The sequence below is a fragment of the Zootoca vivipara genome, chromosome 4 (genome assembly GCF_965207765.1).
Source record: "Zootoca vivipara chromosome 4, rZooViv2.hap1.1, whole genome shotgun sequence".
Classification (NCBI taxonomy): domain Eukaryota; kingdom Metazoa; phylum Chordata; class Lepidosauria; order Squamata; family Lacertidae; genus Zootoca; species Zootoca vivipara.
This window is the reverse complement of record NC_142587.1, coordinates 48,435,189-48,452,232: the sequence shown is the minus strand read 5'-3', so window position 1 is coordinate 48,452,232 and position 17,044 is coordinate 48,435,189. Positions and strand designations below refer to the sequence as shown.

At 46.0% G+C, this 17,044-nt stretch overlaps 1 protein-coding gene across 5 annotated transcripts in view; it reads right to left on the bottom strand.

Annotated features, from left to right (window-relative positions):
- Positions 1-17,044, bottom strand: part of LOC118085214 (cystathionine beta-synthase-like) — a 39,315-nt gene that overhangs the window by 4,663 nt on the left and 17,608 nt on the right. For 4 of the 5 annotated variants that reach the window (XM_060273547.2, XM_035115592.3, XM_088667840.1 and 1 more), the window contains 10 exons: positions 16,735-16,841; positions 15,911-16,045; positions 12,430-12,509; positions 11,013-11,144; positions 10,283-10,352; positions 8,568-8,659; positions 7,477-7,608; positions 6,204-6,288; positions 4,461-4,566; positions 2,500-2,574 (listed from right to left, as the gene is read on the bottom strand). In XM_060273547.2, coding sequence (XP_060129530.2) covers positions 2,500-2,574; positions 4,461-4,566; positions 6,204-6,288; positions 7,477-7,608; positions 8,568-8,659; positions 10,283-10,352; positions 11,013-11,144; positions 12,430-12,509; positions 15,911-16,045; positions 16,735-16,841 — 1,014 coding nt within the window. Of the gene's footprint in view, positions 1-2,499; positions 2,575-4,460; positions 4,567-6,203; positions 6,289-7,476; positions 7,609-8,567; positions 8,660-10,282; positions 10,353-11,012; positions 11,145-12,429; positions 12,510-15,910; positions 16,119-16,734; positions 16,842-17,044 lie in introns of all 5 variants that reach the window. The other variant, XM_088667842.1, reaches the window with a different exon arrangement.

Sequence of the window (17,044 nt, the reverse complement as noted above, 5' to 3'; positions counted from 1 at the left end):
GTATAGTGGGGCATTTGCCAGGTCCCACTGGCAGGGCTCACTGGGACTGATGCCTAGCTTTTACCCACCACCCCAGTCTCCCTCCTCCTGCTAACATACACACTAACTCACTTAATACAGGTGCTGCAATGGCAAGAAATCTCTTGGCTCCTAGCCCATTACAGCATCACCCTTGACGCTCAGAAGTGGACTCACTTACTTGGGCAGCAACTCTGCTCCTGGCTTATTATACTGCCACCTCCATGTACGTGTTTCCCCTTTTTTAAGACACCGTCTTATAACTTTTTTTCCTCAAAAAAACACAAGGTGTCTTATTTTCAGGGGATGTCTTAATTTTTTATTAGGTTTTTATTTTATTTTATTACGGTACCTTCTGTTGCTCGTTGGTCTCATAAGGCAGACAGGAAGGGTGGAATTTGCAGAGACTGGCTCTCGGAATACAGGAAGGGAGGAAAGTGTAGTCGGTACCTTATGACAGGCCGCTGGCTCGGGGCGCTGCTTGGCGCTGCAGCAGCCGCCGGTTCCGGGCGCCGAGACCATGCAGCCCACAACATTCCAGCGGGGCAGAAGGGGGCCAGCAGCGCTCCCGTCACCGTCCGTTCGGTGCCGAAGCCGCGGCCTGAACCTGCGCACGCGGGAACCGGGCAAGTCCCGCGCCGGGGTAGCTTGGTGCTTGGGGCGCGCCGTGAGCGGGTGTGTGAAGCGATGGCGCAAGGCTCCCCCAGCTCCAGCCTAGGCAGGGATTTTGCTAAGGCGAAGCCTTCAAGGAGCCAGGCTTGGGCGGCTGGCTGGCGGGGGCTTGATCGCACAGCGGCTGAGGAGGCAGGGCGGGAGTGGGGTGGAATCTGAAATGGCCCAGTCATGGGTGGCAAGGCGGATTGGGAGCGGGGCGAGACGTTGCCGGCTAAGCTGCTGGGCTGCTCCGGCACAACATGGCTTTGAGGGAGGGGCGTGATGGCTTCTGCGGGGGTCAGCGGGGCCCTCGGCAGCTGCGCTTCTCACGCTTCCTCTGTGTGGAAGGTGGTGCTGCAGAGCCCAAGGCGGGAGCTGGGAGAGCCTCTCTGAAGAACTGTTCTCCCGCGCTTAAACAGAAAGAGCTCAGGCGGACCAAACCAAAGGTCCCTCCAGTCCAGCGCCTTGTTTTTAAAAGCGGCTAGAAAAAAAAGCCGTCCGTTGCTCCAGAGGCGCGGAAGAGGCAAGCAGCGCTCCCGCCGCCACCCATTGCCCCGGCGGCAAGGAAGGCTCGCACGCCTCCCGTTGCCGCTCAGCCTTGGGCCATGCAGCCCACGACGCTCCAGAGGCGCGGAAGGGGCAAGCAGCGCTCCCGCCGCCACCCATTGCCCCGGCGGCACGGAAGGGCCCGCACGCCTCCCGTTGCCGCTCAGCCTTGGGCCATGCAGCCCACGACGCTCTAGAGGAGTGGAAGGGGCCAGCAGCGCTCCCGCCGCCGTCCGTTGCTCTGGTGGCACGGAAGGGCCAGCGGGCCTCCCGTCGCCGCTCAGCCTTGGGCCATGCAGCCCACAATGCTCCAGAGGCGCGGAAGGGGCCAGCAGCGCTCCCGACGCCGGGGGGCTTCCCTGTCCGGGCGCTCAGCCCGAGTGGAAAAAAGTCCTGGGAAGAGTGGGGAGGCTCCCAGCGCGGCTCGCCTGGCAACACGCTCAATTCATGCACCCCCTCCCACATGGTCTCAAACCTCTCCGAGGTATGTCTTATTTTCGGGGTATGTCTTACGTTTCGCACATGCCTAGAAATCCTGCCATGGCTTACTTAATGACTACGTATTAAAAAAGGGGAAACACGGTAAGCCCACAAATGAACACGAGGGAGAGGCTGGCAGGTAGGTACCACAATGCCTGTGGGGGCTCACATGGCAGCACTAAGGCACTGGAGAGGACTACTCTGCCCAGCGCCTCCAAAATCTGGAGCCAGGCCTGATGTTTTCCAACATGGTCCCATCTACAAGGATGTAACCCTGGGACAAAAATATTTGCCAGTCCAGCTATCCTTATGCTTCATAATACACCTGTCCTTGTGCATGCTGCATGGCAAAGCACAGAAGAGAATTAGACAGAGCGTCTCATGCAAATCATGATGGATCAAAAAGGATTAGTTGCAGTCTGTGATCCCACCATTCACACACACCTACTTCAACCAGAAGTTCTAGTTACAGGTAGGTAGCCGTGTTGGTCTGAGTCGAAGCAAAATAAAAAATTCCTTCAGTAGCACCTTAAAGACCAACTAAGTTTATATTTTGGTATGAGCTTTCGTGTGCATGCACACTTCAACCAGAAGGTCAGCCTGGATGCACTCCCCCTGAGCACATCTGGATTTCATCAACAAAAAGCTATTTCGGATTCCATTTTTTAAAAGTGAAAGCATTAAGGCATATTTTTATCACTGGGACAAACAAACAGTCTTTGTTTTCTCCTGCCCCGCCATTCAGATTACTTTTACTTCATGTCAGGCAAAATTAACAGGCGCAGCAACTCTGAGCCATACCAAGGATGATGCTCTTCAACATCTTCTTTTAGAAATCCATTCTTGACCATCCATTTGTCATTCAAAAATTTAGACCTAGAGATAATTAATAAAGACTGAGACCTTGTGTTAGACTTTGGTTTTTCATCCAAGCATCTATTACAGAACTAGCCTACATTTCAGAACCAATCTACCTTAACCACCATTTCCTAACCTTCAGACACTCATAGAATATAAGCATCTTTAAGTTGCCCTGAGTTGAACACCCAGCATTAAGGGACTTTCCGCACTTGCCATTAATAGTGACATAGTTGCTGTTTGATCTGCCATTTTTAAGAGTGAATTTGTAGGCATTTGTCTGCAGCTTTGGTTACATGTTGCGGTTATTATAGAGTGAGTGTGGGCTTTCCTTCCCACGTGAATGGCGGGTTGTGCACCAATGGAGAAATGTTCTGTGGCCATAGTCACACCCCTTATGGTCCTCCAGCCAATAAACGTCAGAGTTATGAGCCTCCGCATGAGGGTATGTACAAAGTGTGTACGAAGCATTCCAGAATTCTAATCTTGTGATATTACAGAATATTAAAAGAGGAACTGCATGCCTGCTAGAGCTACAGCAGACCTGGATATTGTGATGAAGTTTTGTCTGCATCTAATAATGCATGCTGTCATTGGCAGTACTTTGACTCAGTACCACAGCCTCTAGCTGCCTATATCTTTCCTCTGAACTGAGTTTTCAAACTGATATCTTCCACAGGTCAGAGGAAAGTGGTACAAAACAGATGTCCGCAAACCATACCCACCAACTCACAATCCCTCCTCACAGAAACAGAGACTATGCTTGTACAAACACCACACCAATGAAAATACTGAATATCTATTCTGAATCTTCCACAAATGTCATGGTTTTTGTGGTAGAAGGAAATGCGGGTTTTTGGGGACCCAGGTGGCGCTGTGGGTTAAACCACAGTGTCTAGGGCTTGCTGATCAGAAGGTCGGCGGTTCGAATCCCTGCAACGGGGTGAGCTCCCGTTGCTTGGTCCCAGCTCCTGCCCACCTAGCAGTTCGAAAGCACATCAAAGTGCAAGTAGATACAGGGCAGTCTCGAGCAGGTCGCGCGCCCTGGTGCTGAGGGGCGGAGATCGCTCCGGCGCCCCCGCCCACGCAGGGCGCAGCATGGTTTCCGCACGGCTTCGCACCGTGCCACCGGGGGTCTACCTAGAGCTGGCCCTGAGTAGATAAATAGGGACCACTCCGGCAGGAAGGTAAACAGCGTTTCCGTGCGCTGCTCTGGTTCGCCAGAAGTGGCTTTGTCATGCTGCCAACATGACCCGGAAGCTGTCTGCGGACAAATTCCGGCTCCCTCAGCCTATGGAGCGAGATGAGCGCTGCAAGCCCAGAGTCGGGCACGACTGGACCTGATGGTCAGGGGCCCCTTTACCTTTATGCCGGATTACAAGTTGAATGATGCCAGTGTCGTGTAGCAGCATGCCAAAAACAATCCACACCCATACACAACTAGACCACTGGAAATGATAAGTGTGGAAAGGCCCCGAGAGTCATTCTAGAAAAACTTGGGCTGGGTGTGAACCATGTACTAAAATCTGTAACAGGTGATATGACTTGCAAGACTTCTGTTTCTTCCGCTGAGAGCTATAAAACTTTTATAACACTATCCATGTGATAATGTAACATTAACAGGAGTTGTCTTTTTTCATTTCCCTCCACATCACTGAACTGTAAGTAATTTTATGTCTAGCGATTTACAGGTACATATCTGGTATCAACAGAATTAATCCCTCATAAAACCCGCTTCCCGCTTCTTTGTTGAGAGTTTCCTCACTGCTGTTAATGTGGTACGAGAGCAAGAGCTCACATGCTTTTGCTATCCTCACACAGATTCTACCTCTCACATACGTCTGAGTGTTTTCAACCCCTGGGGAGACAGGAGAGCGGAAATGAAAGAAGGCATTGTCTCTTACATGTAGTTCCTTACAGAGTCAGGCAGGAGGACAACACAGCGCTGACCCTCTTTCAGATGCTTCGCAGCTTTCACAGCCACCGACATGGCACTGCCTGAGCTGCCCCCTGGCGCAGGAAAGAAGAGATTACTACTCAATGAGCAACAATTAAACAATGACTTAGATACAGCCATCTCCAACTTGGTGCCCTCCTGAGCCAACATGGGGCATTGATGCAAGAAGGCAGCCTTGCTAGTGTTCAGTGTTGTTGTTACATTTTTTAAAAAAAATCAAGGATAAATGTCTTTCTTAGACATTTAGCTACTTCTGCAGAGGTATAAATCAGAGGTGAGCAGATACCAAACTAGCAGAATCTACTGTTTTTTTATTTGAACCCCAAGATTCACCAACTGGAGTTGATGAGGGGGGAATAGGTGGAGGAGGCAGGAGAGATCTTACACCTAGAATTAAGGAACCGGGTCCCGTTCTGTTTTCAGCACCAGAGATGAGTTCAATACTGTCACACAAAAATCCACTTCACCCCATTCCGTGCCCCAAAAGTACACCTCCCCCCCCCTGGCATCGTGGCCCATACATTGCAAAATACTGGGCAAGGGTGTGTGAGAGATAGCCCTGCCATTGTTGTTGCTATCGTTGAACAAATACACGCCAGAAGGCATTGCAGCAGATCCTGATCTACTTTCTGCTCACCCCTAATCTAGAGCAGCTTTTAAAATGACAACAACAAAAATAGCAGAAAATAAAGCAGAGCGTTTTAAACTACCACAAACGTTGCATGGTGTGGGGGAGGTGCTGTGGCAACTCAGTAGTAAAGATGCCCCATGTACTATTCAACAGAGACCTTTGATCTTCCATGCAACCAGATTCCATGCTGTGCTCAGAAGGCATAGCAACAGATATGTGCAGTGCTTTTTCTCTGGGGGGCACGCAGGGGTACGCATACCCCTAAACATTTTGTGAATCTTTGTACTTTTGTCCACTTACTGTATTTATTTTTCCTGATTTGAACTATAAAATGGTGATTTTCGTGAGTAAAAATGAGAGTACCTCTAAACATTTATTTATTTTTAGGAAGAAGAAGAAGAAGAAGAAGAAGAAGAAGAAGAAGAAGAAGAAGAAGAAGAAGAAGAAGAAGAAGAAGAAGAAGAAGAAGAAGAAGAAGAAGAAGAAGAAGAAGAAGAAGAAGAGTTTGGATTTGATAACCCGCTTTATCACTACCCGAAGGAGTCTCAAAGTGGCTAACAATCTCCTTTCCCCTCCTCCCCCACAACAGACACCCTGTGAGGTGGGTGGGGCTGAGAGACTTCAAAGAAGTGTGACTAGCCCAAGGTCACCCAGCAGCTGCATGTGGAGGAGCGGAGACGCGAACCCGGTTCCCCAGATTATGAGTCTACCGCTCTTAACCACTACACCACACTGGCTCGCACTGGATATGTGTGTTGGAGAGACAGACGGAGGGGGGTTATGTTGCTTTTGCACACAGAGTTCTGAGCGCTCAAAATGCAATATCTGCACAACACTACTTCAAGGAAAGACTTGGATTCTACACGACAAGTAAATGATTAGCAACTGTATACTTACGGCATGAAAATAAGGATTGTGTGAAAGGGCCCTTAAATCAGACTATGAATTGGTTCCTTGGGTAACCTTTATGCTCAGACTCTGAACAATGCCTTCCAAGAAGTCATTTGCCATTTGCAAAGGGTATGATATTTTAAACAATGGGTCGTCAGCAATGCTTACCACAGAGCAAACCCTCCTCTCTAATCAGTCTTCGTGCCATAAGAAAGGATTCCTTGTCATTGCTCTTGCACCACTGATCTATCACCTAGAAAAGGAACAAAATATGGAGTTTTAAGGTTTATGGGGCGTTTAGGTCTTGCACCTCTGCTACACATAATGGATGGGCAGAGAACCAACAGATTCTTCAGAGTTGAGGGCAGTTTCAAAGAGGGTCATTTTTCCCCCCAGTAAGCTTAGTTATATCTGTTTTTAAGCTTTTCAAAGATAAGGTGGGATATACAAATACATTCTCACCTGCAGCGAACAGTTTTTTTCTGGTGTGTGTGTTTTTCCCCAAAAACCTGGAAAACGTTTGTTATCACAGGGACAAAAATCTTTTGAGAAGTATGCCTCTCTCAAAGCATTTTCAGCTAGGCTGCAATCCAATGCACATACTTGAGATTAAGTCCCATCAAAGCCACATTTACTTCTGAGTAAATGTGGACAGGATCAGGCAGCTTTTAAAAAGCACTGCAATGTTGCCTATCATCACCCTCTGGTAACCAGAGTCTGGTTGCAGTGTTAATACACTGCTGTTTAAATCAATTTCAGGCCACTTCCCTTCAATTTATGATTAAAAGTTATATGAGATGCTGCAGCAGAATCTCTCCTATGAATTTTGCTGGATGATAATGAATACTAGGGCTGTGGACATTGCTACCATTCAACTCTGGTTCCACTGCGCTCCCACTGCTGGTATTTGAAGCCATTTGCACATGAAATTAGCCAGAATCCATATCTATCCTGTAGTTTCTTGAGAAATACTGCACTTTGATGTGCTTTTACATTTAATTTGAAAACGTAAGCTACATTCACTTCATAGTTAAGCTGAAATTTGTACATTTTAGACAGCTGTTGCTCATAAACAGATGACAGTCCATGCGTGGATGACAACTTCAAGAATAGAGGGTGGGGGCTTGGGGAAGACTCTAGTGCAGGCATAGGCAAACTCTGGCCCTCCAGATGTTTTGGAACTACAATTCACATCATCCCTAGCTAACAGGACCAGTGGTCAGGGATGATGGGAATTGTAGTCTCAAAACATCTGGAGGGCTGGCATTTGCCTATGCCTGCTCTAGTGTGGATAGCCTTGTCTTAAGCAGCTGCCATGTACATAGTCAAAGAATCAACCACTCTCAACAACTTTTAATGCACCTCATGCGATTTGGAAAGTTTTCATTCAGAGTCAAATGACATCTCTCTATCGCCTGATCTTTGTCACACTGCCACTTACAGCTCTGTCAAGGACAGTTGGGATAAAGTCGTGTCCAATCCCTTCCACCTCCATTGTTGTATCCTCTGCTGATACTGTGTTCAGAGAGCTGGGCAAGGCCACAATGGAGCCATCAGGATCCACTCCAACAATCTGTGAAGGAAAATTAACAAATTAATTTTTTAAAAAAATAGAGGAACAACCAACAACTTCACACAAAAATGAGTATCCCACCCTTGGAACCCTCAAGCAAAGGGGAAACTGCACTTGCCTGGTCAGGACGAGGCTTAGGTTTCAGGGGCACATGTAAATGCTACTGTGTAAGAGCATGGTGACTGCTCATAAGAATTTTGCTGTGTGCATCTGGTATTTGCGATTCCTTCAGGAGCAGAAAGAGTCTGGCATACCGTGTTTCCCCCTTTTTAAGACACCGTCTTATAACTTTTTTTCCTCAAAAAAACACAGGGTGGCTTACTTTCGGTGGGATGTCTTATTTTTTAATTACTGGTACGGTTTTTACGGCTCAGGGCGCTGGCTCAGGGCGCTGCTGTGCTCTCTTGAGTGCTCAGCACTGCAGCAGCCACCGGTTCCGGGCGGCGGGGCAGCAGGCGTCCTTGGCCAGGCCAGGCAGAGGCCACTGGCTCAGGCGCTCCCCCCGCCGCTGCAGGGTGCTCCAAGCTCCTTGGCTGGGCCAGGCAAGGAAGAAGCAGTGAGCCCAGCGGTGGTGGCAAGCGGTGGTGGCAAGCGGAGCACGGGGATGCAGCCAGCAAGGCGGGAGCGCGATCAGCTGTTAAGCAGAGCTCTTGGCCGCATGGAGTGACTCTGTGAGTGGAGGTGCCTGTGGGGGTTGGTTTCCATGACGCGGAAGTATGGCTTATTTTGGGGGTATGTCTTATATTTCTCAAATGCTTAAAAACCCTGCCATGGCTTACTTTATGACTATGTATTAAAAAGGGGGAAACAGGGTACTTGGGGAATCAAATGTATGTCCGTACAATCTCCTTGGTGTAGCAAGAAGTTGGCTTGTGTTGGACCTGCTCCCCAGGCCTGGTGGTCCCTGATGGCATGAATGATGTTCCCATGGGCCAAGCCAAACAAGCCTTTTCACTTACTTTGCATTCAGGACATTTCTCTTTCATCTTTCTGGCAATTCCAGAGATGCTGCCTCCTGTTCCAGCTCCAGCTACAAACATATCAACTTTGCCTGCAGTGGGAGAATCAATCAATCAATCAATCAATCAATATCAGACAGCATACTTTTCCCCAAGCTCCAAAATGCATAGCTCTACTCCTATGCAACCTTAACTAATGGCCCACTGACAGTAAGAACAGTATCCGCAGCAAAATAAAATGCAAGCATTTAGGATTAAGAAGCTTTAATTAAGATAAAGTGTTGTTCATTGGCTACAACTTCCTGGTGTGTTTTTGCAGTGCAGGCTTGAGGAAATGGAACTGCCTTCATACTTTACGTTTTTACCGTGTGATACACCAGAGTAAACCAACAGCTGCACAGCTCTTAACTAGGAACTTTTAGGAACTGTTTCCTTTTACTGTATGTTTGTGCAATTACCACTGCATGTTGGGATGGCAGAACTTACATGACTTTCAGGTGAATGAGTCCAGGCTGCTACTGCTTACCAGGAGGGAAAGAGGAGAGGCAGTGGGGAAGTTGGCACCGTGTAAATGCACCATTAGAAGCAATGGGTTCTCCCTGCTGGTAAATTTGCAACACATCCACCTCCCTCTTCCACGTCTCGCTTCTCTACCTCCCAATAAGCAGTGGTGGTTCAGCTGTCAGCAAGTCAGGTTAGTGCCAGCGCCCCACCATGCTGCCCACTACTGGTACTTACTGAATTACTTATGGACATAAGAGGTAACTCCTAGAGGCTGAGGTCCCTTCAACGCCCCCCCCTAAAATACTTGAGGGGGCCACCCCCCTCAAGAAATTTGATGGGCATTGCCATTCAAATGGGGGGGGTGCCACGTCTTGTGATCAATTATATGGGTGGAGCTTACCTGCCCCCCTTTTTATTCAAGTTGTCACCCCTGCTTGTGGAATTGTGGAATTAATAAACTATCAGGGTTGGATAATTGTAAGCAAATCCATTGAGTCTTAAGCATATATTTACCTTTCTTTTTCTCTTTTAAAATTCTTTTTATTTATTTTCCCAAAAAACCCAAAATACAAAAGAAACGAAAAGTAAAAAAGAAATAAAAATACATGCATACATACATACATACATACATTTCACAGACCAGACCAAACCAAACATTCCCACATTTCCCACCCACCACCTTGCCTTATATGACTTCCTTCTATCGATGCTTGACCTTATTTTACATTCTTCTCTTTATTGTTGTGTTGTTATGTTTTGTTTTATAGATTTATATATATATATATTTATTTTATTCCTTTTCCACTTACAAACTTTGTCATGTACATATCATTATTTCTGTATCGGAACAGTGATTCATTGAAACACTGTTCTTAAGCATATATTTGATTGCAGCCCTAATACATTTCATTGACAAAGGCAATAACCACAAGCTAGTGATCTGCACCTCAACTAATTTTGTACACAGAGTAGTCTCATTGAAACTAATGGGCCTCTCTTAGTCATGTTCATTCCTTTCAATGGGTGTGCTCTGTATAAAACTTCATCGAATATATCACCCATGGTTTTCATTCTCCTACAAATCAGGAGAGGCACAATGCAATAGTGAGAACAGTCAACGGTGGTTATATCCCCGACCATTTCTAAAGACATCTTTGAAAAACAAGTAAGGTGAGCAGCATGATCATCCCTAAAATAATTATTAATTATACCGTCACATTGCTCCAGAATCTCCTCAGCTGTGGTGTCATAGTGCGCCAGTGGGTTGCTTGGATTTCTGTACTATTGTCGTAAAGGGAACAGAAGAAAGGGAAAGTTGCTGTCAAATGGATGGGGTCAAATGCAACACTGTAGAGAAAGCAGACCGATAATAACCATGAAGTCTCTTGGAAAGAAATGCCTTGCTAGACCAGAACAAAATGGTCTGCAAGATGCCTCTGGGAAGTTCACAAGCAGCGCACGAGATCATTTTGGCTGCAGCACAGAGAGAGACACAGACGGGACAGCAGGGCCCTTATCAGATCAGCTGAGAGACCAGCTGCTCTGTAGCTCTTCCTCATCCTGAACTCTTTCCATTCAAGTTGAGCAATAACAACCTTAACATTGGAAACAGAAGGAAAGATACCTAGAATGAATAGTTTAGTTCCCACCCACCCCCAAGCTTAGCAAGATCAGAGTTAGAGAGAGAGAGCAAACATGGATGAGTGTATCAATAGGATGTGAACGCGACTTTCTTTGTTTTACTCCTACAGCCAAATGCCTGAAACAAGGGTAAGCAAACTATGTTTACTAAGAAGCTGTGACTTTTTCTTTAAAAAGGTATGCATTAGAAATCACTTATTTTTGAATCACAGGCTAGTGTCAACAAATTAGATGGGTAGAAGTTGTTGTTTTTTAAAATCAAGTTATTCAGTCAAAGCACTTCAATCAGGAATATATTACCTGATCCAAAATATGTGAGTTTGGGATTTCATTCTTCAGTTTCCAAGCAACACGGACATTTGATTCTGGGGCGTCGTATCTCGTGCAGGGAGTTCTTACGATCTCAGCCCCGAGGGCTCTCAGGATATCCACCTGGAGGGGTGAAAGGTAAACTCCAGATTTCCAGCCTCCAAGTCTTCCACAAGAAAAAAGAAGTGCACAGCATATACAATGCATATTTAAGGGTTTTTAATTTAAATTTCAGTCCATCTCAAAGGTCAGGCAAGCAAGTTTTAAAAAATAGTTAATTAAAAGCAGCAACATATTACTCCCCCATACCACTGCTGGTTTAACTGTAGCCACCACAAGGCAGAGTACCAAGATTTATGCTGGTTCACAGTGACAATGCAGTCCCTATACAGTGGTACCTCTACTTACGAATTTAATGTGTTCCGAACACACATTTGTAAGTCGAAAAAAATTGTAAGTCGAATCCCATAGGAATGCATTGGGAGAAAAAAATTGTAAGTCGAAGCAACCCTATCTAAAAATCGTAAGTAGAAAAAATCCTATCTAAACCACATCCAAGGTGGCAGACGGAGCTCCATTTGTAAGTAGAAAAATTCGTAAGTAGAGTTATTTGTAAGTAGAGGTACCACTGTACTTATGCATGTAGAAGTACAATGTATGCACCATCTTCCGTCTGACTGATTTCCAGAAAATGTGAACTGGACTGCAGCATGAGATCCAAGGTCCCAAATGCATCCCAACATGCTCACAAAGCTCTTCTGTGTGGACGCTGTTCCATTCATTTCAAACAAGGAGTTCAATTCTGCACATGCAAAGGAACGGCCACACAGTTCTGCTAAAACATCACTGAAATTACACTGAGAAATTCAGCATAATGTACATCATAAGAAACCACTGGGCCTCGTCTTCCAGCTCCACGAGGTCGCCACTTGCTTTCCCACTGACCTCCACATTGGGGGCAGTTGTGTGTGCATCATGGAGATGCCCAGCATGAAAATAAACTCGGAACCATCTGTTTGCCCTGGAGCTCAAGGAAACCCACGAGTGCGATTCCTCCTGCACTCTGGCATAACTGGCATTTGGATTACAACCTTTGACATTGCACATGGCAGCTTTTTACATCTAATAATTTCAAGTTATCTGTAATGGTGATACTCAATCCAGCAGTGGCGTTACTATGTTCTGTGAGGCGCTAAGGATAAATAGATAACCCCTTGCGACAGCCCCTCAAATGCACAGAGTTGTCTAGTTTTCCTTTTATGAAGCATTAGGATGGAAGAAACCATGACAGCTCAAATCAAAACAGACTTTGACCATGCCTTATGTTTAATCAGTCAGGAGGAATCTCTCTCTCTCTCTCTCTCTCTCTCTCTCTCTCTCTCTCTCTCTCTCTCTCTCTCTCTCTCACCTTCTCCATGCTCATTTTCTCTGGCATTACAATGATGCAGCGATAGCCCTTCACTGCAGCTGCCAGGGCAATTCCAATCCCTGGTGGATAAGTATGAAGGAAACAAAAACAAGACAAATAGAGGAGTTATTCAACAGTAGCAAGATAAGCAGGTGTTTCCAACCGCCTCTCTTTCCCACTTCTAAACTGAGCAACTTTCAACTCTTCACTTTTTGAAGAAAAGAAACCAGGGAACAGCTCTTGAAGTATCCCATTGAGGATCTATTATATTTGTAGCCAGAGAACATTAAGACAGGATGCCTTTTGCACCATCAACATGACGCGACACTGGATCTAGACCCACACCATACATTGAAAGCACATTCCACGTGCATTTGTAGCAAAAAGAAACCTGGGGATTGTAGTTTAAGAGCACTAGGTATTGTACTCTGTGAGGCTTAAACTGTACTTCCCAGGATTCTGTTTGGGAAGCCATGTGCTTTAAATGTATGGTGTGGGTGTGAAAGTCAACCTGAGCAGCTTGGATCGTGCAGGAGGAAGGTGCAGTAAGTTCTGATGCAAATCAGAACACAAGAAGCTCAATTGCCCATTCTCCCATCTGCCCTGCTGACTGCGTAGGTAAAGCCACCCCACTGGGTTTCCTCAAAAGACATCATCATCATCACCACCATCATCACCACCATCATCATCATCACCATTTACCATCATCACCATTTACCATCATTACCATCATTATTACCATCAACTTTATTACCTGCTCTTCACCAGCAGGTCCCAAGTCGAGTTACGAGAATTAAAACAGATTACAAAATCGGGTAGGTTCAGAAAGCACACATCTCAGGTATCAAAGGTCAGGGTAAAGAGGTAGGTCTTCAGCATTCACTGAAAGACGTACAGTCGTACCTTGGTTCTTGAACAGAATGTTTTCCGGGAGTCCGTTTGACTCCCAGAACCGTTCGAAAACCAAGACGCGGCCTCCGATTGGCTGCAGGAGCGTCCTTCAGCCTAACGGAAGCTGCAGAAGCCGTGCTGAACCTTCGGCCTCTGAAAATGGTTCAAAAACCGGAACACTCACTTCTGGTTTTCAATCGTTCAGGAGCCGAAACGTACGAGTTCCAAGGCATTCAGCAACCAAGGTATGACTGTATAGTGAAAAAGCCACAAACACCTCTGTGGGGAGGGAATTCCACAACTAAGTGGCTGCCACAGAGAATGCCTTCTCCTAGGCCACCACTGCATGGACTTCTGAGGGAGGTGGAACTGGTGGAACTAAGAAATGGGTCCCCTCTGTTGACCTTAACACCTGGAGGGGTCTGGAGGGAAGGAGGCAGTTGTTCAGACATCATGCCCCCTCCGCCTCCTGTCTTCCCTATGAGAGAAGATCATAACGGCAGAGGGGAAGCAGAGCAGTGCCCAAGTCCTAGGCAAGATCTTGGTCCATTCCAAGCCCTGACTTTTAGATAGACAGGATGTGGCTCAACAATAAAACTGCTAGCACATTTGCAAAGCTAAGCAGGGTCTGGTATGGTTTCTAATATCAGAAAATTGTTGACTGGAGCCATGGGGGCTGCTCATTTACACTTTCCAAGATGGCCCCCGGTTCACCCTACGACTGTGCAGAGACTTCTGTAGCTCTTTGATCTGAATAAATTGGAACCCTGAGAAGCATAAAAGAACGGTTTATGTTTTTTCAAGACTTGGTAGAGTAAGGTTGATGAGATCATAAAGCCTTGCTGCATGCTTACAAGGAAAAAAAGGTCAGAGTAGTCTCTTTCTACAAGAAGTGAAGCAGAAACAAAGGGGATAATTGTGTTTCCTAAAGTATAGGACATGAAAGCAAATTGCACCTAATCCGTGTGTGCGCAGAACAAAAACGGCACAGATGTTAAGCCCTTCCCATGCTAGTTTGCAATGTGCTTCTGCTGTGCACTCAGGTTTCATTGGGAATGAGTGGCGGAGGCAGCTGTCGCTCATTGAGATGAAGAGGCCGACTGGGGCTTTAGCATTAGGTGTCAGTGCAAGAGGAGAAGCAAAGCGGATTCAGAATTGAACCACGGATTTCTCTGCTATGGGGAATAATGGGTGGATTTGCCCACCACCCTGGAGTTTCCATATCCTGTCGTCAATGGAGTTTTATAGAAATGGCTGCTATATTTGACCAAGATCAAACAAACGTTCAGGAATACAACGCAGAGGACAGGAGCAACGCACACTGGTTTTCACTGATGTGGGTGAAGTGAGAGACCTGCTGAAGTGCACAGAGATTGCAAGGGCTCCATCTTGTGCCTCCTCCTCCTCCTCCTCACAGTGATCTCATTCAGCATGCCAGCCAGGGCAGAACAAAATGAATAGGATTGAGGACGTAATCCCTTTGGGAAGCACGAGAAGACACACTGATCTGCCAACTGGGTCTTCTCACACTTTAGACTGAGGAACTGCAGAATAGATCCTTTGGGTGCATTTACCCAGAATGCATATACAGTATTCATATAATTATGTATGCATGCAGGTATATATTATGTGTGCATATTTAAAAATCACTTTGGGGTGAACTTAAGAAAAAGTGGGACGCAGGTGGCGCTGTGGGTTAAACCACAGAGCCTAGGGCTTGCCAATCAGAGGGTTGGCAGTTCGAATCCCCGTGACGGGGTGAGCTCCCGTTGTTCTGTCCCAGCTCCTGCCAACCTAGCTGTTCGAAAGCACCTCAAAGTGCAAGTAGATAAATAGGTACCACTACAGTGGGAAGGTAAACGGTGTTTCCTTGTGCTGCTCTGGTTCGCCAGAAGCGGCTTAGTCATGCTGGCCACATGACCTGGAAGCTGTACGCCGGCTCCCTTGGCAAATAATGTGAGATGAGCGCCGCAACCCCAGTTGGTCACGAATGGACCTAATGGTCAGGGGTCCCTTTACCTTTACCTTTAAGAAAAAAGTGCTTTTATTATTTTTGTTTTAATTCTTTGCTACATAAAGCCTTGCTTCCTGAATGAACCTGCTGCCTGTATATGCACCGGTGACAACTCACAGATATCTTCATACGGCTCTTAAAGCATTGCTGACCTCGTCCCATGGAGAAATCTCCATTTGTGAACCTTTCCTATTTTTAAATTTGTGGTTATTTTAAAAATTCCTTTAAAGCTGTTATAGAACCGTGTGCACCACTTCACCAGCTCCAAAGCACATTCTTCTTCTTCTTCTTCTTCTTCTTCTTCTTCTTCTTCTTCTTCTTCTTCTTCTTCTTCTTCTTCTTCTTCTTCTTTGATGATGTGGGGAGAGAATGAACAAAGACAAGCAGGGAATTTGTGTCAAGGGGATCCATGTAGCAGAGGGGTTCCCCCATCCCACCTCTGCATCCATTCTATGGAGGTGGATGATCATATCACAGTACTGGCACAAATGTAATGTTAAAGATAAAACAAAGGGTGTCTTTTATCGTGTGGAAAGGTCGTTTTAAAAAGCACAAAAGCTATTTGCTTCTCCTCACCTGTGTTTCCTGAAGTAGGCTCAATGAGTGTGTCTCCTGGTTTCAGAGTTCCAGCTTTTTCTGCATCTTCTATCATCCTCAAGGACATTCGGTCTTTGACACTTCCTCCAGCATTGAAATACTCACACTTGGCCACTGGAATTTCACATCAAGCTCACACATTAGAGCATGGACTGAAGATCCCTTATTACTGTTGCTATCACGTTTTCTAAGAAGTAATTTTGTTTTGTTTTTTAAGACACTGGTCACCTCTGCCTTATACACATACCACTAATCATACCACTAAGAACCCCCTAAGTACCCTGGGAAGCACAGTTTGTTAAGGGTGCTGAGAAGTTTCAGGAGACCCCCTAACAACCCCCAAAGTAGCTAATAGCCCTTATTGTGGCTAAAAAAAAACTATTTGTAATAAGGCTTTGGTTCCATTCTCTAGATTCATTGATCTCCATTACCACTGCAAAATATTGCAATGTGTAAATCAAGAGCAGGGACCCTCCAGCTTGTGTGCCAATCTTGGAACTCCAGGCTTCCTCATTTGGTCCATGAGGCTGTTTTTTTTGGGGGGGGGTAAGCCACGCCCACTCACCCTTTACTTTATGTCATACAAGTAAGGGCAGGTCTTAACTGAAAGGGCCCAAAGCCCACTTTCAGCAGCCCCCAAAGTACCCATTTACTTCCGTTTCCCAGCAATCTGCACAAATCATTCCTTAGTAGGGTCTATATGCTTAAATAACCCCTTTTTTCATCACTGATACTTTGAACTCCTGTAACACAGCATAGAGAGAAAAATCTGACAAGTGGAATGAAAGCAAAAGGACACTCACAGAGCTCGCACTTAAGCCCGTGGGCTTTTGAAATCTTGTTGACACGGACCAGAGGGGTGTGTCCAATTTTCTCCAAAATAGATGACAGAATCTTTGGTTCTTTGGGACTGCATTAGGAGAAAGAACAAAATGGAAGAATTTTAGGAACTCTTTTTTTGGGGGGGGAGGGTGGAGTTTCAAAAATAAACATTTTTATAGATTAACGACTAAGAGCCGCACGGCAACATTTGAGGAACTTGTTTGTTTGTTTGTTTGTTTCAGCATTTCTATAGCATTTAATATTTCAAAAATCTCTGTTCACCATAAGGTC